The 19,752-nt window shown below is 37.4% G+C and overlaps 1 protein-coding gene across 2 annotated transcripts; it reads left to right on the top strand.

Annotated features, from left to right (window-relative positions):
* Positions 1-1,687: 1,687 nt before the first annotated feature.
* cass4 (Cas scaffold protein family member 4) lies at positions 1,688-19,473 on the top strand. 2 transcript variants are annotated; one of them, XM_079596892.1, is made up of 7 exons: positions 1,688-1,923; positions 12,619-13,014; positions 14,691-14,753; positions 15,318-15,431; positions 15,597-16,865; positions 17,786-17,869; positions 17,962-19,473. In XM_079596892.1, the coding sequence occupies exons 1-7, from the start codon at positions 1,918-1,920 to the stop codon at positions 18,373-18,375; spliced, it is 2,346 nt and encodes a 781-aa protein (XP_079453018.1). In that variant the 5' UTR covers positions 1,688-1,917; the 3' UTR covers positions 18,376-19,473. The 2 variants fall into 2 exon arrangements, with proteins under 2 accessions (XP_079453018.1, XP_079453017.1); XM_079596891.1 differs by lacking the exon at positions 1,688-1,923 and adding an exon at positions 4,985-5,275.
* Positions 19,474-19,752: the final 279 nt, after the last annotated feature.

Below are 19,752 nucleotides of genomic sequence, written 5' to 3'. Positions count from 1 at the left end.
TGTATATATTTATATATACTGTATGTATATTATACGTGTGTATAATCGCGATTAATCAATTTGACAGTATGTATGTGGTATATATATATATATATAGCTAATCCAGCAGTCATATCACCCTGTAGCCCAAGACTGGTTGCCCACAGAAGCTAAGCAGGGTTGAGCCTGGTCAGACAGTACCTGGATGGGAGACCTCCTGAGAAATCCAGGTTGCTGCTGGAAGAGGTGTTAGTGTGGCCAGCAGGGGGTGCTCACCCTGTGGTCTGTGTGAGTCCTAATGCTCCAGTAAAGTGACGGGGACACTATACTGTCAAAAGAGCACCGTCCTTCGGACGAGACGTTAAACCGAGGTCTTGACTCTCTGTGGTCAAAAAAAAGTCCCAGGATGTCCTTTGAAAAAGAGTAGGGGTGTAACCCTGGTGTCCTGGCCAAATTTGCCCCTTGGCCTCTGTCCATCATGGCCTCCTAATCATCCCCATATACTGACTGGCTTTTGTTACTGTCTCCTCTCCACCAGTAAGCTGGTGTGTGGTGGGCGTTCTGGCGCAATATGGCTGATGCCGCATCATCCAGGTGGATGCTGCACATTGGTGATGGTTGAGGAGATTCCCCCCTTCCATGTAAAGTGCTTTGAGTGCAGAGAAAAGCGCTATATAAATGTAATAAATTATTATTATTATTATATTTCTTATATACCAATGATATATATATATATATGTATACACCCTGTATATCTGTAGACACTTTATCACATTATCATCATCATTGGTTTTAACTAGTTGTGCTTTGGTAGCCTAGATTACATAGGATGCCAAGTGGCAACCGATATAAATTTTCATACCAATTTTCCTTAAACATGGGAATTTACCAATATTAAAATGAACTGCATAGGCCCAACAATATGCATATGTACATGACATTGGCTCAAAAGTGATATAATTTGTCCTCTAGATGTCTCAGTGGTATATTCTCAATGATTCAGTTAATAATTTTGCAGCTAATAATTAACTGCAAGTAAGTCAATCCATATTTAATATTGTGTGGACTGTATTTTCTTTGACTTTTTTGAATATCAGATGAATTGATTGTATACTGTAGTGAATCATAATGGTGTAGAGTGTGATTGAATTATTGCCAGTGCTTTGATGTCAACAACAAAAGAAGGGAGTGTAACTTTACACAATTAGAATATTATTAGTTGCATCTAGAATTGTTTGTTTGCTTTCTAAGCTGTCCGCAACTCCATCAGACCTGTCACGCATTTCTGGGTTACGAGCCACCAGTTGAGAACCATATCATTGGTGTCCCACCCCACCCAGCCGATACAGGGGGTCTATCGGTTGTCTTGACTACAAAGTCTGTCCACTGGAGAATCCATCCCATAAATCAGCTCATGTGTGCGCAGACGAAAGTGAAAATGGATTTTTTTTAAACAAATAGTGGAAGTAGAGTTCTAGTAATACTGATACCCTTTGTCTTTCTTTTGGAAAATAACCTACATTTTGTCTGACCAACTTCTGCTTTTCTCCTTTCCTAAATCAGGCATACAAATATTCTCTCATAATTTCATAGAAGTTGGAGGAGGTGCGGTAGCAGTTGTTAAGGGGCATTCGGATTGGCTGACGCGCATGAGAGCAAGACACATGTCATGACTGAATGCTTCACTCCCCGCCCCTTATTGTGAAGTGTCTGGACTCCGGGTTTATTTGGGCAATGTGTATGTGTGTGAGAGCAACAAGAAGACCATAGTACATAGAAATAGAACAAACAGACATAAAAAAAAAACAGAAATACAGACTGATTAAGACTCCATTCACAGATGCTGTTGGAGAAGCTTTGCTGTGTCTGTCAATTCTACATGGACTTTTGAATGGGATTAATTTACTGCTTGGATCACAGGACTCATATCTCAGAAAGATGGAGGTCAGTACAGTTTACTTCTGAATCATCTTAACTTCTTCAGGTTCATCTTTAGATCATTTCAACCCTCAGTGAGGTTTCAGAACTAGTAATCTGAAAGCCATTGCAACCTACCAGCATGCTGTCAATGTTTCAAACAGGAACCGGTTTTCTCTACAATACTTTTTTTTTCTGGCCGATGACCAACTGCTGGGATTTCACTGTTCAGATGTGGTGTCAGCCTGTAACCCTTGCCCTGACCACTCTGAGCCTCACATACAGACCCCCAAATGTGCAGAGGGTGCTGTGTAACGTGATGCCGCTAACCCTGAGAGTGAAAGGAAGAGAGTGGCACTTTATGGCTGTCGTTAACATGCTTTCTTCTTTTGAAAATAGGGTCGAGTTAGTTGGAGAGGTTGCAGGTTTGATGGGGGGATGAAACGTCAGTTGTAGATGGAAATTAGCAATTTTACTATTCTTAGTGAAGAAAGTCCCTGCTCTATATGAGCATATTTTTGTGTGGTTATCTGATGCTGTTTTTGTATGGTGAAGAGCTTCGTGTTGGGCTGTTGATCTTTATTTGTCACTTCCCACCGCAGCTGCGGTTCACGCCTTCATTGTGCGTATTTGCTCATAATTGCAAAATCAATCAGATCAGCATAGAATGCTTTGATGAATAGAATGTTGAAAAAAACGCATTTATTTGAAATAGAAATATTTTTTAATATTAATATAAATGTCTTCACTGTCACTTTTGAGAAATTTAATGCATCTGTGCGGAATAAAAGTTTGTTTTACAGTGTCCTTGTTACGTATTTTACATGTACTTACCATAGTAATAACAGTAAATTATGCATAATTACATGCAACTAACCCTCAACCAAATCCTGATCCTACCCTAACCCTATAGTAATTACATGTTGTTAATTTAATATTGCAGTACTTACACAGTACACAGTAACAATGACACCTTAAAATAAAGTGTAACAAAATTCGGTAGCACTTTATTTTGATGGTCCCTTTTGAACATTCTGTTAACTATAAGTAACTGTGCAACTACATGTCAACTAACTCTCATTAGAGTATTAGTAGACTGTCTGCTTAATATCCGCAAACTCTTTATTGTGATGCTCCTCCAATAGACACTCTACTGACTATAAGTAACTTTGCAACTACATGCCAACTTATACTAACCCTAACTCTACCAGTCTACTAATGCTCTACTAACACTCGAATGATAGTTAGTAGACATGAAGGGGCAACGTTACTTATAGACAACAGAATGTGTTAAAGGGACCATCCAAATAAAGTGAAACCCAAAATTCTTACCAAGACTACTTTAATGGTTGTTAAAGTTTCTCCTTCATTTGACCTTTTGGCCAATTTTGCACTCTTCCTTATTTAGTGTATTTTACTCATCTGCGATGTGGTGTGACGTTGTTTCAAAATCACACCCACAGTCTGATTCAACTCGCCCACACTATCAACAAGAGATTCAAATATTAAAATGTTGTATCCTTTATGCGATCTAGGCTATATCTTACAGATAGTTCCCTAATCAAATGGTTATGACCCTACATTATTTGTAGAAACTTGATTTCCTTCAACCAAAACTAGTACCAAAATAATTGAAAATGAATATTTAATTTAAAGTCCCCCTGAGGTGAAAATCAAGTTTTCAATGTTATTTATGTGTCTATGTGGAGTTTTTAATATGCTTTAAGACAAACCATGTGCAAATTCATGTCAACGCCATTGTTGAGTATTTTCTCTTAAAAGTGCAGTTTGAAATCGCTGGCGTTTCTTACGTCACAAACTACCTTGTAACCAATCACGTATGTCAGTGCCGGTGGGCTTTTAGCAAAAATTTGGTGGATTTAGGCTAGCAATATAGCGAGTATATGATGTATATTACGATATATATGATAAATGAAACTATATGCCTTTTCACCACTGACGTTCTGAGTTGTTCAAAGCGGGTCTGATTCTGAGATGGCAAACGGAAACATGGTTCACGTAACATTAGCAACTCACTATTAGCTGTTTGATAACAGTCAAGCAAAAGGCTAATCATTTTAATATACCGTTGTGTGTCCGAGGTTGTAAAGAGCGATACCATTGTGCAGCGTTTACCTCAGTTAACTGTGTGAATCTCTGCGCTGGCGTGAGTGGAGGCGGGGCTAATTTGCATATCCATTATTCCGGTATACTAAATAAAGCAAGGGTGTAGTTACATTCAAGCTTATTCAGGCATGAAGAATTTTCTTTCACAGGAAAAAACATTTAAATATGTCATTTTGGTGATCAAAGATGAGTTTTAAGGGATACAGTTATTGACTTCAGAAGGACTTTAAACGAAGACTTCCTTTTCAATAAAAATAGTTTAATCAGCATATTATTAGGTTACTTTTTGCAAGTTGTACTTACACTATTTTTTTTTTTTAAATACCACAAGATAGAACTTATAATTCTTCATTTGTCATGCATGTTCACTTTGTCTAAATTTAACACAAGGACAGAAATAGTGCTAGCTAAACTAAAACTCACTCTGATTTTGGGGAAATGGATCTGCAAACACTTGGTGACTTGGGCTTGATGTTGCCTCAGCTATAGAAAAACGTCAACATGTGGTGACAACATGTATGCATAAAAAAGCAGAAGACATGAAGGGTCAGGAAATTGGCTTCAAAAAATAAAAATATTTGTGTAAATGTGTCCACTCATCAACCCTGACCCTTTATTTACAGTATATTATAATCACGACTGATTAATCTGCTGTTTATCTTTGTTGAATCGTCTAACAGTTGCATTGCATAGATTGTATGACATTTCCTGCGATGCATCAATTTCAAAACACTCAAATTTACAAAAGGGGAACTTGAAGCTAGTGGGACTGATAGTGATGATTTCACTCACTGATATAGCATATCTATCAGTCAGTCATTATTAGCTCCTATATCCTCCCTGGAAAAAGAAATAAATAAATAAGAGTCATGTGAATCGATGGGTCACAGGAAGTCATCTCTGAGAAACAAGAGATTTGAATATGATATCATCATTGTTGTGAGACAGGAAATAGCAAGTCAGATGAGTTATAGATACAAAGAGAGGGGGTTCATGTTCACTGCCCTACTTCTTACCAATGCGTTACATGACCTACACTATCCAGATATCACTAACCTAAACTAAGTTTACGGTAGCAATCAATTACTGTTAAAACATTTTAGTTGTAAAAGTTAACGTTGATTAATGGGGACTTGGTTCAATAATCTTTTTGATTGGATGGAGGCAGTTCTGAATGCAAGCTTGCAGTAAGAAAGGGATGGAGTTTAGCGGACTAAATCATCGGAGAAGCCCAGCACATGAGCAAAGAGAAGTATGTTGTTTCACTATATTTAAAAATATAGTAAAAACAGTCAAATTGTAAAATATTTTAACAATTTAAAATAAGTTGTCTATTTTTATATATTTAAAAACATAATTTATTCCTGTGATCCGAAGCTGAATTTTCAACATCATTAATCCAGTCTTCAGTGTCACATGATCCTTCAGAAATCATTCTAATATGCTAATTTTGTACTCAAGTCAAATTTCTTATCAATTTTGAAAAAAGTTGTGCTGCTTGTATTTTTTATATCTTTTGTAACATTATAAATGTAAAAATTTCTTTAAAAAAAAAAAATATATATATATATATACACACACACATAAATAAAAATAAATTTTCAAAAGCATGCATACGGTGCTTGGAAAGCAAGTGGAATTTTTCTTGAGTAGACCATTTGCATGAAGCACATCTCAGACGCCCTACATTGTGTGGGAAAGTCTAATATATCAACTTAACAAGGCAGCTTCCTGTCCCTGTGAAGAGACAGACTCATTGCCTGTGACCCTGTGTGCGCACTGCAAATATTTACTGCAAAGCAATCCCGTCAATCCTAGAGAAAATATTCTTCTGAAATATGGACCACTTTGTCTAATCAACAGCAGTCTGAAATATGTGTGTAATTAAAGACAAAGGTCACTTCTTTTCTTCTTTGAAACATGAGAGGACGATATTCTGCGTGGTTTTGTCCATGTAATGGAAGTCAATGAGGTCCAATGTTGTTTGGACCCCACTGACTTTCATTGTATAAACACAATTGGTTAAAATATTCTCTTTTGTTTTTCACAGTTAAAGAGTTAATATTGCATTATAAAGTTGTAAAGATGAAAAGATCTGACGCGTCATTCCATGCACAGCTAGCATTCTGGTCTCGTACCTAGAATAATCTGCTGTGACGAGCTGGTTTGACACTGGGGTTTTCCACTTTCACCCATGGGTTGAGAGGTTAAAGTAAATGGGAAGCCATTTTGACACATCTCATTTCGCAGAATGGCTAACACATTCTTACCGTAGAAGCGTACACTTAAGATTACTTCGAAATTGCAGAAGCATCTTGTTCAAAGGAAAATATCTAGTTCTCTTAATGAATCTCAATTTCATTCTGAATTTTGGTCATTGTGGGAGGAGCCTAACATAATAAGTAAGATATAATGTACAGTCAGCAAGTCAATGAACTCAACAGGGTGATCATCATCACATTATTTTATTGTGTATAACTATAACTAAGTAATTTAATGGATATTACATTAATTTGAATATTTAAAACATTTTTTTTTCCTGTGAAGCAAAGCTGAGTTTTCAAAATCATTACTCCAGTCTTCAGTGTCACATGATCCTTCAGAAATCATTCTAATATGCAGATTTGGTGCTGTAGTAAAATTTATTATCATCAATATTGAAAAAGTTGTGCTGCTCAATGTTTTTGTGGAAACTTGAATAGTAATTATTTTAAATAGATATTTTATAACATTATACATTTCCTAATTTCTAATATATATATATAGAATAACTGTAGTTTGTCATCAAAAAGGTAAAAATATATATATATTTTTGATTATTTTTTAGCTTTATCACCCAGCCCAAGTCATTTTAGAAAAATATAGCTGTGATTAACCAATCTAAATCAAGTTTTCCAGTAAATTGTGCAATAAATACTGTTAAAAACCTACAAGTGTAGATATTATCAATATGTTAAAGCACAGCATGGCATAGCAGTTTTCATCTCACAGGAGAACAAGACGTGTGGAGAGAGAGGGTGTGAGACATGAAGGAGAGAGACAGCTGCTTCTTGAGAGCTGAGGCCAGCTGTCCGAGTCTGATCCACACAAGCAGGCGTGTGCAGGAATCCCATCTGAATTTGACCTCCTTTAACTGTACACACGCGCATACTCCAAACACAAACTTAGAAATGTACACACTCAGCAATCTTCCCTTTTAAGACGTGTACGGTCATACACACCAGGGGCAAATTTAATAAACGGCTACACCATTTCGGCACAGTATTTGAGCACAAAAATCTGCTGGTTAGACTACTAAGCTGTAGGAAACATTGTGAAAAATGTTCAAAGCTTTGCAGTTTTTTTTGCAGAATTATGTTAAAAAATATGAAGAAATACATAATTTTAGTGCTATTAGCATCACAAAACACAATGGCAAAAATAATGCTTTTCTTGAACAATCTTCCTGTCATCCATTGGCTGGGCAAGCAGATAGCTCCGCCCCACACTCACTCCATTGGTTGAGCCAGTGTTGCTATGTCAGGCAGATCAAGATGCTCAAACAATAATTTTACCACATATTATACATATGTATATATACATAGATGCCTCGTTAGCTGCTGTTTCTATGGGCCGCTATATGTCGAGAGAGCAAATTGACTGTGCGGCCGCAACCGTATATCCTTGTATAAATATCTATACCTACAATAGATTTAAGTAGAGGATTTTGCCAAACTGACACAATACAAGACAAAGGCGTTTGCTAACATGACATTAAAAAGTTACCATAGTTTAAAAACCTGTATATTGAGTTAATATATAAAAACACAAACCGAAAGGTTATCCTATAATTTAAATCTCAGTGGTTTTTACAACCAGACGCTGCGTGATGTTGTGGCATCTTGGAAATCTCATTGATTTTTACTGAGTGACGGGAGCATCTGAAATGTTAGCCGTTCCAAGATGGCGGACGCATCGATGTGTGTAATGGTCGAATGTGGATCTACGTATGCATATCTACGATTTTATCCTCCCAACTTACGGATGACTTACTGCTTTCAAATTAATTTTCAAAGTTTCAAATAAAACAAAGATGTTTGGATTAAATGTCACATTTAATAAGTTTATTCCTTAAAGATTCTTTGCTATTGTTTGTGACATTTACAAGCAATTTCTGAGTGAAAAGCCCCTGCTATTTGTCTGTTGTGCTATTAGCACTAATACAACAACCAACTGTGATCAAAACGAACACATTCTCTGTCAGTCAGTTTTGTTAGTATCAATGTTCTCTTGAAGATAATATAGATGACATGCATAACCACAAGAAATACATATTATTTTGTATGCTGGCAAAACCACATCACGCTATGACTACTATAAGTATGTTGAGCGCAACTTCGAGTTTCGTTCTCATTTGCAGCTAAGTTCCCATGCACACACAAAACATGCTGGCACCAGCCCTATTGTGCTTTGGTCTGTGTGGGTCAGAGTAAGAGGGCCTGCGGTCTGTTGTGGTCAGCGTGCATTAACCAGAGCCTGTGTTGCAGTCGACTGGAGGGCTTGTGAACGGAACAGGTGCTCGGTTTGTCAGCCATGTGGGCTGAATAGGGGCTTTGTCACTGAGGGTCCGTCCATGAGCCATTTAAGGCAGTGCTTGCGTCTGCCTCTTATCAGCAGAGAGTGGAGGTTAGAGGAAGGAAGCCTGCTGTGTGTGTGTGTGTGTGTGTGTGTGTGGAGGGGGGGGGAGCTGAACATCAGCTACTGAACACACATGCATACATGTACATTGCAATGAAGAGGAGGTGGTCACCTATTTCTGCAGAGCTATTTATTTTAGCGGTTATATTTTGAAGTGTTATTAGGGTGGCAGTTATATTTTGAAGCGTTATTATAGGGTGGTTCTGAGTCAGTCCAAACATTCTAAAGGAATATTCTGTTAAATACGAGATCTGTTTACAGCACCTGCAAATGATTTTCACTTGTTTCTTATTAAAAAGAAAAAGAAAAAAGAAAAAGTGAATTAAAAGGATTAGATTAAATGTAATAATAAAAATAGAATTACAGTAGTATAAAATAGAATATAATATATATATAATTAAAATGTATCAAATAGAAATATATTATATAATAAGATCATGTGAAAAAGAAAGGACACCCTATATTCTATGGTTTTGTGTATCAGGACATAATAAAAAAACATCTGGACGACAGCAGTTCTTAAAATAAGGTAAATACAACCTCAGATGAACAACAACACATGACATATTATATCGTGTCATTATTTATTTAAAGGGTTAGTTCACCCAAAAATGAAAATTACCCCATGATTTACTCACCCTCAAGTCATCCTAGGTGTATATGATATTCTTTTTCCGACGAATACAATCAGAGTTATATTAAAAAATGACCTGGCTCTGGCCGTTTATGTTTTGAAGTCCATCAAAGTGTTTACTGCTTCCATAGGCGCTGCTAATCAAAAGTATTTGATGAATTGATCATCAGGTGTGATCACCTCTATAAAAGCAGAGATTTTGGCAGTTTGTTGGTCTGGAGCCAAAAAGGAGGAAAGACATCCGCAATGACCTTAGAGAAGCAATAGGGGTTATGCAGAGCGCCCAGCGTTCGAACCGGAAAACAGGTCTACGCATTTCCGCTTTTCACTTCCGCAGCGGTACTTGATCTCTGAGGTAACTGTTAATTTTCTGTTCATTTTTGCTTATTATAATAACATTCTTACTTCTGATCAAACTTTAGAGAAAAAAAAAAAAAAGGCGTAAAACTTAAAACCTTTGTCTAATAGAGTACTCGGGGCTCTGGACGTCCGTTTGGCAATACGGTGTACATCGGAAATTGATAGTATGGGTAGCTCCTGTAAACACAGGCTATAAAAGGTTGCTATTACTACGCTGTGTTTACCTCAGTAGCTGACAGCCGGAAATAGTTATAACTTATACCCGTTTTGTAGAATGTTGCGCATAACTCGTATTGTTGCTGCCATCAATCTGAGAAGGGTTATACGACCATTTCCAAACAATTTGAAGTCCGTTATTCTAAGGTTATTCACAAGTGGATATTAACATTCAAGATAGTTGCCAATCTTCCCAGGAGTGGACGTCCCAGCAAATTCACCCCAGGGTCAAACCGTGCAATGCTCAGAGTAATGGCAAAACACCCAAGAACTACCCCTCAGACTACAGGCCTCAGTTCATGTTCAAGTTCATGGCAGTACAATTAGAAAAAGATGGGACAAGTATGGCATGTTTGGAAGAGGCCTCTTCTCGAACATGGCAGCATGTCTTAGGTTTGCATTTGAATGAACCTCCAGACTTCTGGGACAATGTCCTTTGGACAGACGAGTCCAAAGTGGAGATGTTTGGCCATAATGCACAACGACAAGGGGGAAAACTGAACTCAGCATATCAGCACAAACACCTCATACCAACTGTTCATCGTGCTAATGGAGGGTTTATGATTTTTGGCTTGTTTTAGCCACAGGACCTGGGTACCTTGCAGTCATTGAGTCGACCATGAACTCCTCTGTATTCCAGAGAATTCTAATCTAGAGTCAAATGTTTCTAGTGTCCGACAGCTAAAGCTTGGCCGAAATTGTGCCATGCAACAGGACAATGATCACAAGAACACCAGCAAATCTACAACAGAATGGCTAAAAAAAGAAAAGAATCAAGAACAAGTGCCCACAAACCTCAATGAACTGAGCCAAAATTCCCCGAGAATTATGTGCGAGACTGATACTGTCATACAGAAAAAGCAATTCCGTATTGCGTATTGCTGCTAAAAGTGGCTCTACAAGCAATTGAATCATAGGCGTAAGGCTAGTTAGTTTGTCACGCATGGCTTTTCCATTTTTCCTTTATTTTTCTTCAAATAAATAATGACAATTGTTGTTGTTCATCTTTAAATTTACCAAAATTTAAGATAGGCTAACGACCAGATGATTTTTATTATGTTCTGATAGGTAAAACCATAAAATTTGAATGTGTGTGTGTGCGTGTCAGACAATACTACACGCTTTGTATGACCTTACATTTCCCGAATGATAAAAAAAAGTAATTGAAATCTGAACTGAACGTTTAAATTGTTATAATTGAATTGGATTTGATTTGTTTTATGCCACTGATAATAAAGCTGAGTGACTGAGATAGTTGTGTAACTGTGTTCATTCAAGGTATTCCTCCATAATGTGCTCCAGTACTGTAGTAGGACGTGGTGTGTTTCATTTCAAGCATGTGCACTGTTGCTGCTGAGGAATTTGTGAGCACATGGGACGGGATTTAAAGAGACGTGTGCACATATTACAAGCGTGTGTGTGTGTGCTGAGCGAGTGGCTCTCCAGATGTCACACACATCAAATATCTTGTTTACTGTATGATTTGCAGGTGCAGGTGTTTGTGTTTGTGTCTGAGGGACTATTTATAAATAACTGTACAGACATCTGAAGTACGTGAGTATCAAACTCTGGAAACGCTATTGAGTCGATATTTCTGCTAAAAATGATTTGAATGGGTTCATTGTCCAACCTGTTTCCCACTTATAAACAATATAGACCAGAAACCCAAATGTTGTATTTTTAGGATTTTAAAATGTAGACATGTAGGGAAGTGTGTGGAAAATGTTTCCTTTTTTTCTAAAGACAATTGTTGCAGGAAGTGAAAACCACGCACAGAGAAAGGCTTTTCATCCATACACCTGGACACTAGGAAAACATGCACATATTCTTGGGATCAGTAAGATATTTTGAAATGTTTTTTAAATAAGTCTCTTATACTCATCGAGGCTGTACTCATTTGATCAGTAATACAGTAAAACAGTGATATTATGAAATATTATTGCAATTTAAAATAACTAATATTTCTATTTTAATATATTATCAAATGTAATTTATTCCTGTGATGGCCAAGCTAAATATTCTGCATCCTTACTCTACCGGTGTCTTCAGTGTCACATGATCCTTCAGAAACCATTCTAATATGCTGATTTGCTGCTTGAGACATTTCTTATTATCATCAATGTTGAACACATTTGCTTAAAATGTTTGTGGAAAGTGGAAACATATACCATTTTTTTTAATTATTTGATGAATTGAAAGGTTTAGCATGTATTTGAAATGGGAATTTTCTGTAACATTAATGTCTTTACTGTCACTTCTGATATGTGTCCTTGCATAATAAAAACATTAATTTCTTGGCCTGACCCTTTTTCCTGACCCCAAAGTTTTGAATTTATAGACATAACAAAGCATTTTATCAAGATGATATCGATACTGGTAGTATAATATTGCAATAAGGCAAAGGAAAAAGTATATTTGTGTTGTATATTTTTGCTGCCTATATCTGAACAAAGCGTCAGAGGATAGACTAACTAGGGAACAAGGATCACATGGATTCTTTCAGCAGGGCTACAAAGCCGTGCCTAGTTACGCACTGGCCCATTATCCTTGTCACACAAGGCCATTGTTTATTCAAAGCCAATTCCAAGACAGCACTGCCATCCGTGGTTCTTCTTCATTGTGTGTCATTGTCATTACGTGTCTTCTTCTGACCAGAACTTGTCTTAAGGGACTGATCTCTCATATCTTCTGTCTTCTGTTTCCTTCAGACCCTGTATGCCAGAGCTCTCTATGACAACACAGCCGAAACTGAAGATGAGCTGGCTTTTTGCAAGGGTGACATCATCGTGGTGCTAGAAAAAAATGTAGCGGGGAACATCGGTTGGTGGACGTGTTCTCTTAATGGACGTCAGGGCCTGGCACCAGCGAACCGCCTGGCTCCTCTTTCCCCAGCAGAGGCTGAGAAACTTTGTATGAACTTAAGTGCACAGAGAGACAACCATAGCCATCAGAACATCTATCAAACTCCAAATGCTCCAAATCCACCGGGGAATCCGATTTATGAAGATATGAATACAATATACAAAGTGCCCCATCAAGCCAACCCGTCACCAGATAAGCACACGGCACAAGAGGATCCAGAAGGAACCAGGTCTCCTCATAAAGTAAGTCTCTCATTGGATCAACAGCACCTTTTCTATTACTGGGTCATGTTTATGTTTTATGCAATAGTTAGTTCCTGAGTTTGAATTTGATTGGCCCAACGGCACTGGAACTTTTCAGTGTTCCAGACTGTTAATTTATGCATTATTGGTGAGTATTATTCAGTGACTATTTCCTCAGGTTACATCGTTACACCAGTAGATGACAATAAGTGTTTTAATGAATGAGTAATTCATTTGAATCATTCATCCAATCAATTTGTTCAAACAGTGATTTACTGAATCATTCTTCCAACCGACTCATTCAAAACAAGTCAAGACAAACAAATGACTGGCTGCATCCAATTATGCATTAATTCCCTATATATTAGGCAAAAACCAGTATGTGAAATTAGTTTAATGTCTAAATTCACAGTATTGAGGTCATGAGGCCATGGGAGAGGATTTGTGAATGACAGTGAAGAAACGCAAATGATGTGGCTAGGTCACATGACAATGCGGTAGCCCTGTATATTTTCTATGGCATCGCTGTCAAAGAGTAGGCTAATAATTTTAGAGTTAGGGAAAGATTTTTGAAGCTTATGTTGTAACAAATGCCAGTAGACTGGGACGTTTTTAAAACTAGCGGTTCATTCATAAATCTGTAAGATCTTACCTTCATTCTGTGGAAATACAAACCGGAAGACGAAACACACACAACGAGCGCAGCTTTTAAAAGGGGCGGAGATATATAAGGTCTATAGGAATTCACATTCATATTATATGGAACATATTTTTCAACAGTCACAAAGTGTTTACTTATTCGAAGGAAGTAGGCTACATACTCATACAGTAGTATGCTATTTCAGATGCAGCCACTATCAGTATGAGTGAGTCATTGATTTATTCACCCAACCGATTCATTCAAAAACAATGATTCATCCAAGACCAGAAAAAAAAAATATTCAAAGGATTTCATTCTGAAACACTCAATAATTTTGTACTGTTGAAGTGTGTCTCTTTGCCTGAAACTATTTTCGTTGGCAAAAAAAAAAAAAACGCTGAAATTTTTCAAAAATGTAAGGTACTCAATATTAACTTTGTTTATAGAACTGTTGTATAAAAGCAATATCACCCTTGCAATCATAAAAGACAGATCTGAATATTTAGATGATTTAGTATACATTGAACTGAGGCAAACAACAAGCAAGTTCTCGGAAACCCCTGCTGGCAAAGAGTTTACAGATGGGGACCAGGGGCCTCTCTCTGCGGGGACAGGTATGTAGCACAGGGGCTTTATGAGCTCATAAAAGAACAGCAAAGACAGATTTCAGACACCACTAACTGCAACCAGAAAATCTAGGGCTGACGACCCCAGAGAAAGAATGAGAGAGGGGAAGAGAGAAAGACCGAAAGAAAGCGAGAGAGAAGTGCCTGTGCAAGTTACTGTGTAATAGGTGAGGCAACTGGGTGCACATGTTGCCCACTTCCCCTCCTGCTTCAGGGAGAGAAGTTTACTATAGCAGCTTATAACATGGCTTTAATTAGAAAACTGGGTTAACAGGGCACAAATACAGTAAAGTGCAAGGATCCTGTCTCGCAGTAAGAAGCGGGCCACGTGTTGCCACCTCCACAGAGTATTGAATTGTTTGTTTGTTGAGTTCGTTTTGTGACTAGACATACATTTTTGCTCTTTTCAGGCTCTAACTGGTACAGAAATATATGATGTCCCAAGCCCGGTGAGAAAACCCTCCTTGTTCACAGTAAGTCCTCTTGAGGTTTTCTTTTTAAATCTGTTAGTCCAGTGTTTTCCAACTGAGGTCAAAGGGACCCCTAGAGGGCTGATAGGGGGTCTGCAGAATTTATTTAGAGCAAACAGGGTGAAATGCAGGAAAGAAATAACAATTTAGAAATTATATAGTTAGAAATCTGATTTACAATTACAGAAAACATTTTTAATGTTTAATTCTGCTTTTTGCACAATTTATTTTATTGACTAGCACTGCTTTATCATATGAAAATATTTACAGTATAAATCAGTTTTAATTTAAAAAATACAATTTCCTCAGGTTTATACATCTAATATTGATAGCAGGTAAAAATGTTTTTCACATTAGTTAAGTGACAATATCATAATAGTTATTTGATTTTGGAAACAATGGTGTTTTTTGTGTGTGTTTTTTAAAAGTTGGAAAACCTTCACACTAGTAATTTTTGTTTATACAATCAAAAGTTCATAGAGACAGTGATGGTCAGCTTTAGAAATACTCTGCAAAATAATATTGATAAAATGTAACTTCATAAACTGTGTAACTTGTCTTTTGAAGCCATCTACACGGCAGCCTTTGGAAAGGGAAACATTACTGACGTCAAGCACAGAGTTTCATAAAAGATATGAAATGCTACAAAATGCAAGATTCGCAACTACAACCAAGAAAAAAGTAGGCATGGTAACGCCTGTACAGTTACACATAAACACATTAAAAACATTCAAGAAGTCTTCACTGATGTAACCCTGCTTCAGTACAAATGCTGAAACAAATCAATTTGTGAAATTTCAGAACCATTTCTAACAGAAACCTTCAATACTTTTGCTTTTATTATAGGTCGCCACTATACACCCATTAGTGTCCCAAGACCCCAATTATGACATCCCGATACCCTCCATCAGTGAGGATATTCAAAAGCCTCCATGTGGTTTTATTACCATGCCGAAACCCTCTAAGTCTGAATGGATTTATGATGTGCCTCTCTTCCCACAAAAACAACGACGTGAACCTGATTTTAACGGAACCATGCCACCCAAAACTATTAATTCAAACAAGCCTTTTTATGACACTTTGCCAACACACATTTGGCCTGAAAGGAAGCACGCTGTCGTCCAGCCCCTCTATGACATCCCCAAACCGAGCAATGCTGTGGTGCAATTTTGTACAGACACTGGGAATTCAACAAATGCATGCATCTATGATGTCCCACCTTGCTTTAAACAAAAAGAGCCCCCTGTAGTGTTACCCAAACATCAAAGCCTTCCTGACTCTATAAAGAGCCAGGAACCCCTTGACTACAGGGGTAAACCTGGATTCATGTATGACCAACTTCAACATTGGCCCTCAAGAGACAGGACCAGGCGGCCTGTGGAAGGGATGATTAGAATGGACAATGAAAATAACAAAGACCACCAGAGGAGCTCAACGGTGTCCACTTCCTCCACGGCTTCCAGTTCTTCCGGGAGCTCTTGCGACTCCTTCATGCTGAGTTCCCCGGAGCCCGAGCCCTTGCGTGAGGTCACGCTTTCACAGGAGGAAGCTGGCAACAGGTTGCTCGAGCTGCAGGAAGTGGTGTGCCAATCCGTGCCCAAGCTTATGCTGTTCGTCAGCAGCCAATGGAGGAGCAGAGATCACCTGGAACAGCACCTCCATAAGATCCGCACGGCCGCCGAAGACGTGACCGACTCCGTCAATTGCTTCTTGAACTTTGCCTTGGATGTCAGAGGTAATGCGCAGCGGCTGACAGACTCTAACCTCCAGACCAGGCTCCTGAAGCAGCTCTCCATCGTTGAAGACTCAGGCTTGATCCTTCAGCAGGCCTCAAGCGCTCTACGAGATCTGGGCTGGCTGCTGGATAAGCTAGTTCAGGATGCCGGCCAGTCCCAGGCGCCTGACCACCTGGAGCGGTTCGTTATGGTGGCTCGGACCGTACCAGAGGATGTGAAGAGACTGGTGTCCATCCTGATCGCAAATGGAAAGCTTCTTTTCAGAGTGCCGACTAAGGAACCAGACATGGTGGAGGATGTAGGCTCATCTGAATGGAGAAGTAAATGTGAACCAATGGTAGACTCAGGAATAGATGAGAGTGACTATGTGCAACTTCAGGTAGGAAAATCACACTACACTCTTATTAACATTAACAGGAGTTATATTAATAATAAAAATGCTGTTACTCTAAATTTGGGATCCGTATCGATAAGCCAAGCCAACAAGAAATGCACACTATAAAATAAATAAAATATTAAATATAAATAAATGAAATACATTAGAAATAAAATGCTAAAAACTAAGATATCAATCATTGTAAATACTACAAGTGAATTTAAGCATCACACCATTACAATGTATAGTATGAAAAATGGATATTCATTTTGAGATTTGTTAAATATAAATATAGCAAATTATTAATTTGACTTGCATTAATGACAGCAAAGGTCATCTAAATGTAAAAATTAAAGAAATGAACATGCATGATAAATTATAAATTGTCTATATATTTGTAATGATTATATATTTATGAATATCTGCTGATATGGTACTGATATATCTTGCATCCCTGCAACAACTAATAATAATGTACATTTTACATAAATCAATATCATTTGTATATACTAACTTTCAAAACTTTGGAGTTGGTCATTTTTTTTATGTTTTTGAAAGAATTCTCTTTTGCTCACCAAGGCTGCATTTACTTGACCAATAATACAGCAAAAACAGTAATATTGTGAGATATTTTTGTATAATTTACAATAACCATTTTCTATTTTAATACATTTTAAAATGTATTTTTTTCCTGTGATGGCATCATTACTCCAGTCTTCAGTGTCACATGATCCTTCTGAAATCATTCTAATATGCGGATTTGCTGCCTTTTAAATGTCACTTTTGATTAATGCATTCCTAATAAAAGTAAACTTACTGACCCCAAACTTTTGAATAGTAGTATAACATTGAATAAATTCTAAGACATGAACAATAATATTGCTTACCTAAATATTTTTAACCATGTTATTGTTTTTCAACAGACAAAGACAGAGTTTGACCAACAACCAAAACCAGCAAAGAGCAGCTTTAAATCAAAGAAAAACGGTGATAACGTGAAAAAACAGGTAAAAACGTGTGACGCTCCCAGTACAGTGTTCAAAACTCATATTGATTTGGACTTTCAAAACAATTTCATTATTTATTGTGTCTTCAACAGGTTTTCAAATCGCAAGCCGTTAGCCCCTGCAGTCCACTCCAAACCTCCATGAAGCCTTGCATCTCGGACCACTGCCGGCTATATTTTGGAGCCATTCAGAAGGCCATCAGCGTGTTTAGAAGTAGTCTGAATGATGGCCAGCCCCCGGAAAAATTCATCTCCCAGAGCAAGCTGATTATTATGGTAGGCCAAAGACTTGTGAACACTCTGTGTAGTGAAGCGAAAAGTCGAGAAGCCAACCGGGAAATGTTGTCTATGAGCACTCAGCTGTGTGCCTATCTCAAGCAACTGGCCATGGTGACCAAGAAGGCAGCTGTGAACTTCCCTGACAAACTGGCTGTCCAGGAGGCACAGGACATTGCCAAGGAGTTGTCTCAAAGGGTACAACACTTCAGAATGTCACTGGACGTCTGAGCAGCAGTTTTGCCATCTGGTAGCCCATTTTATCGTGAGAGGTGGGCTGGTGAAGACAACATGCCCAGACAGCAAAATAGTGTTGTTTCAACCCAATTTTGGGTCAAATATAGACAAACACAAACATTGGGTTAAAAATGTAGCCTAATTAAAAAATGTAACCCAACGGCTGGGTTTGTCCATATTTGACCCAAAATTGGGTTGAAACAACCCAGCATTTTTTAGAGTGAGATGTGGGCCGGATCTTGGCCGACACTATGTTGCCGCCTGGGTGATATTTGTGGAATATCACAATTTCTGTGATTTTTATGCGAGTCTAAAGCTGCCACACTTAAACCGAACCCCACCTTTTTTTTTTTGCTTTGTTTAACATGTTAGTCTGGATGAGGAGGCAGTGTTAAAGGTAACAAAGGGACCACTTATAATTTTAACCTCAATTAATGATATCGAGTATGTTTACATGCACAACATATGCTGATGCAAGAATAAAAGCCTTTGTACAAATATCGGTAATGGTGTTTACATTTAGACATTTCAATTTTAAGTGTTGCAATCAGGTTTTGCTTTCACCTTTTTTTCACCTGATAACATAACATTGTTTAAGGTGTTTGGATGGTCTGTTGTTGGGTTATTAAAAAATATTATTGTATGATTGTGCATGTAAACATACTAGATAAAGACTGTGTAAATGTTATAGTGATAGTTCACCCAAAAATGAAACTACTTTTAATATTTAGTCCACCCTCATGTTGTTTAAACCTGTTTTTCTGTGAAACACATGGATACATTTAAAACAATGACAAACTTATTTTTTTAGTACAATAGTTTTCATGTCAAGCTCCAAAAAGGATAAAATAACTAATCGAATGAATTAATACTTGAATGAATGAATCTTATGTTTTTTTTTAGTTCTATTTCTTACTCATAGAGTAATATGGACTAATTTGATGGTGTCTTTTGGTCCATTTTGGAGCTTGAGACACATTAAGTTTCTAAAAAAAGTTTTTTTTTTTATGACAGAAGGTTAATTTTTCGGGTGAACTATATAGTAAGACAGTAATACAGTAACAGCCTTAAACATGACCTGTGCATTTATTCGTTGCATTCTTTCTGATATACTCACTCAGCCAAACCTCAGACTTTAAATTGCACTTTTATAAAGCCATTCTGTATACAGATTTTTGGTCATAAGTAGACAAAAAATGTATGTATAGTATGTGCCACTTTTTTGTATAATAATTGAAAATGCAGTGTTTCAGAAAATGTAAATATTTCCTCAATACAATTGATGTTACAGTTTTTGTATACTTTGTCAATTTTTTGTAGTTTTCAGTATTCAGTTTTCACACAGTAGGAATGTAGAATTCTCTGTTTCTT

The sequence above is a fragment of the Phoxinus phoxinus genome, assembly GCF_949152265.1.
Source record: "Phoxinus phoxinus genome assembly, chromosome: 22".
Lineage (NCBI taxonomy): Eukaryota > Metazoa > Chordata > Actinopteri > Cypriniformes > Leuciscidae > Phoxinus > Phoxinus phoxinus.
The sequence above is the reverse complement of the archived record's forward strand: the minus strand, read 5'-3'. Positions and strand labels throughout refer to the sequence as shown.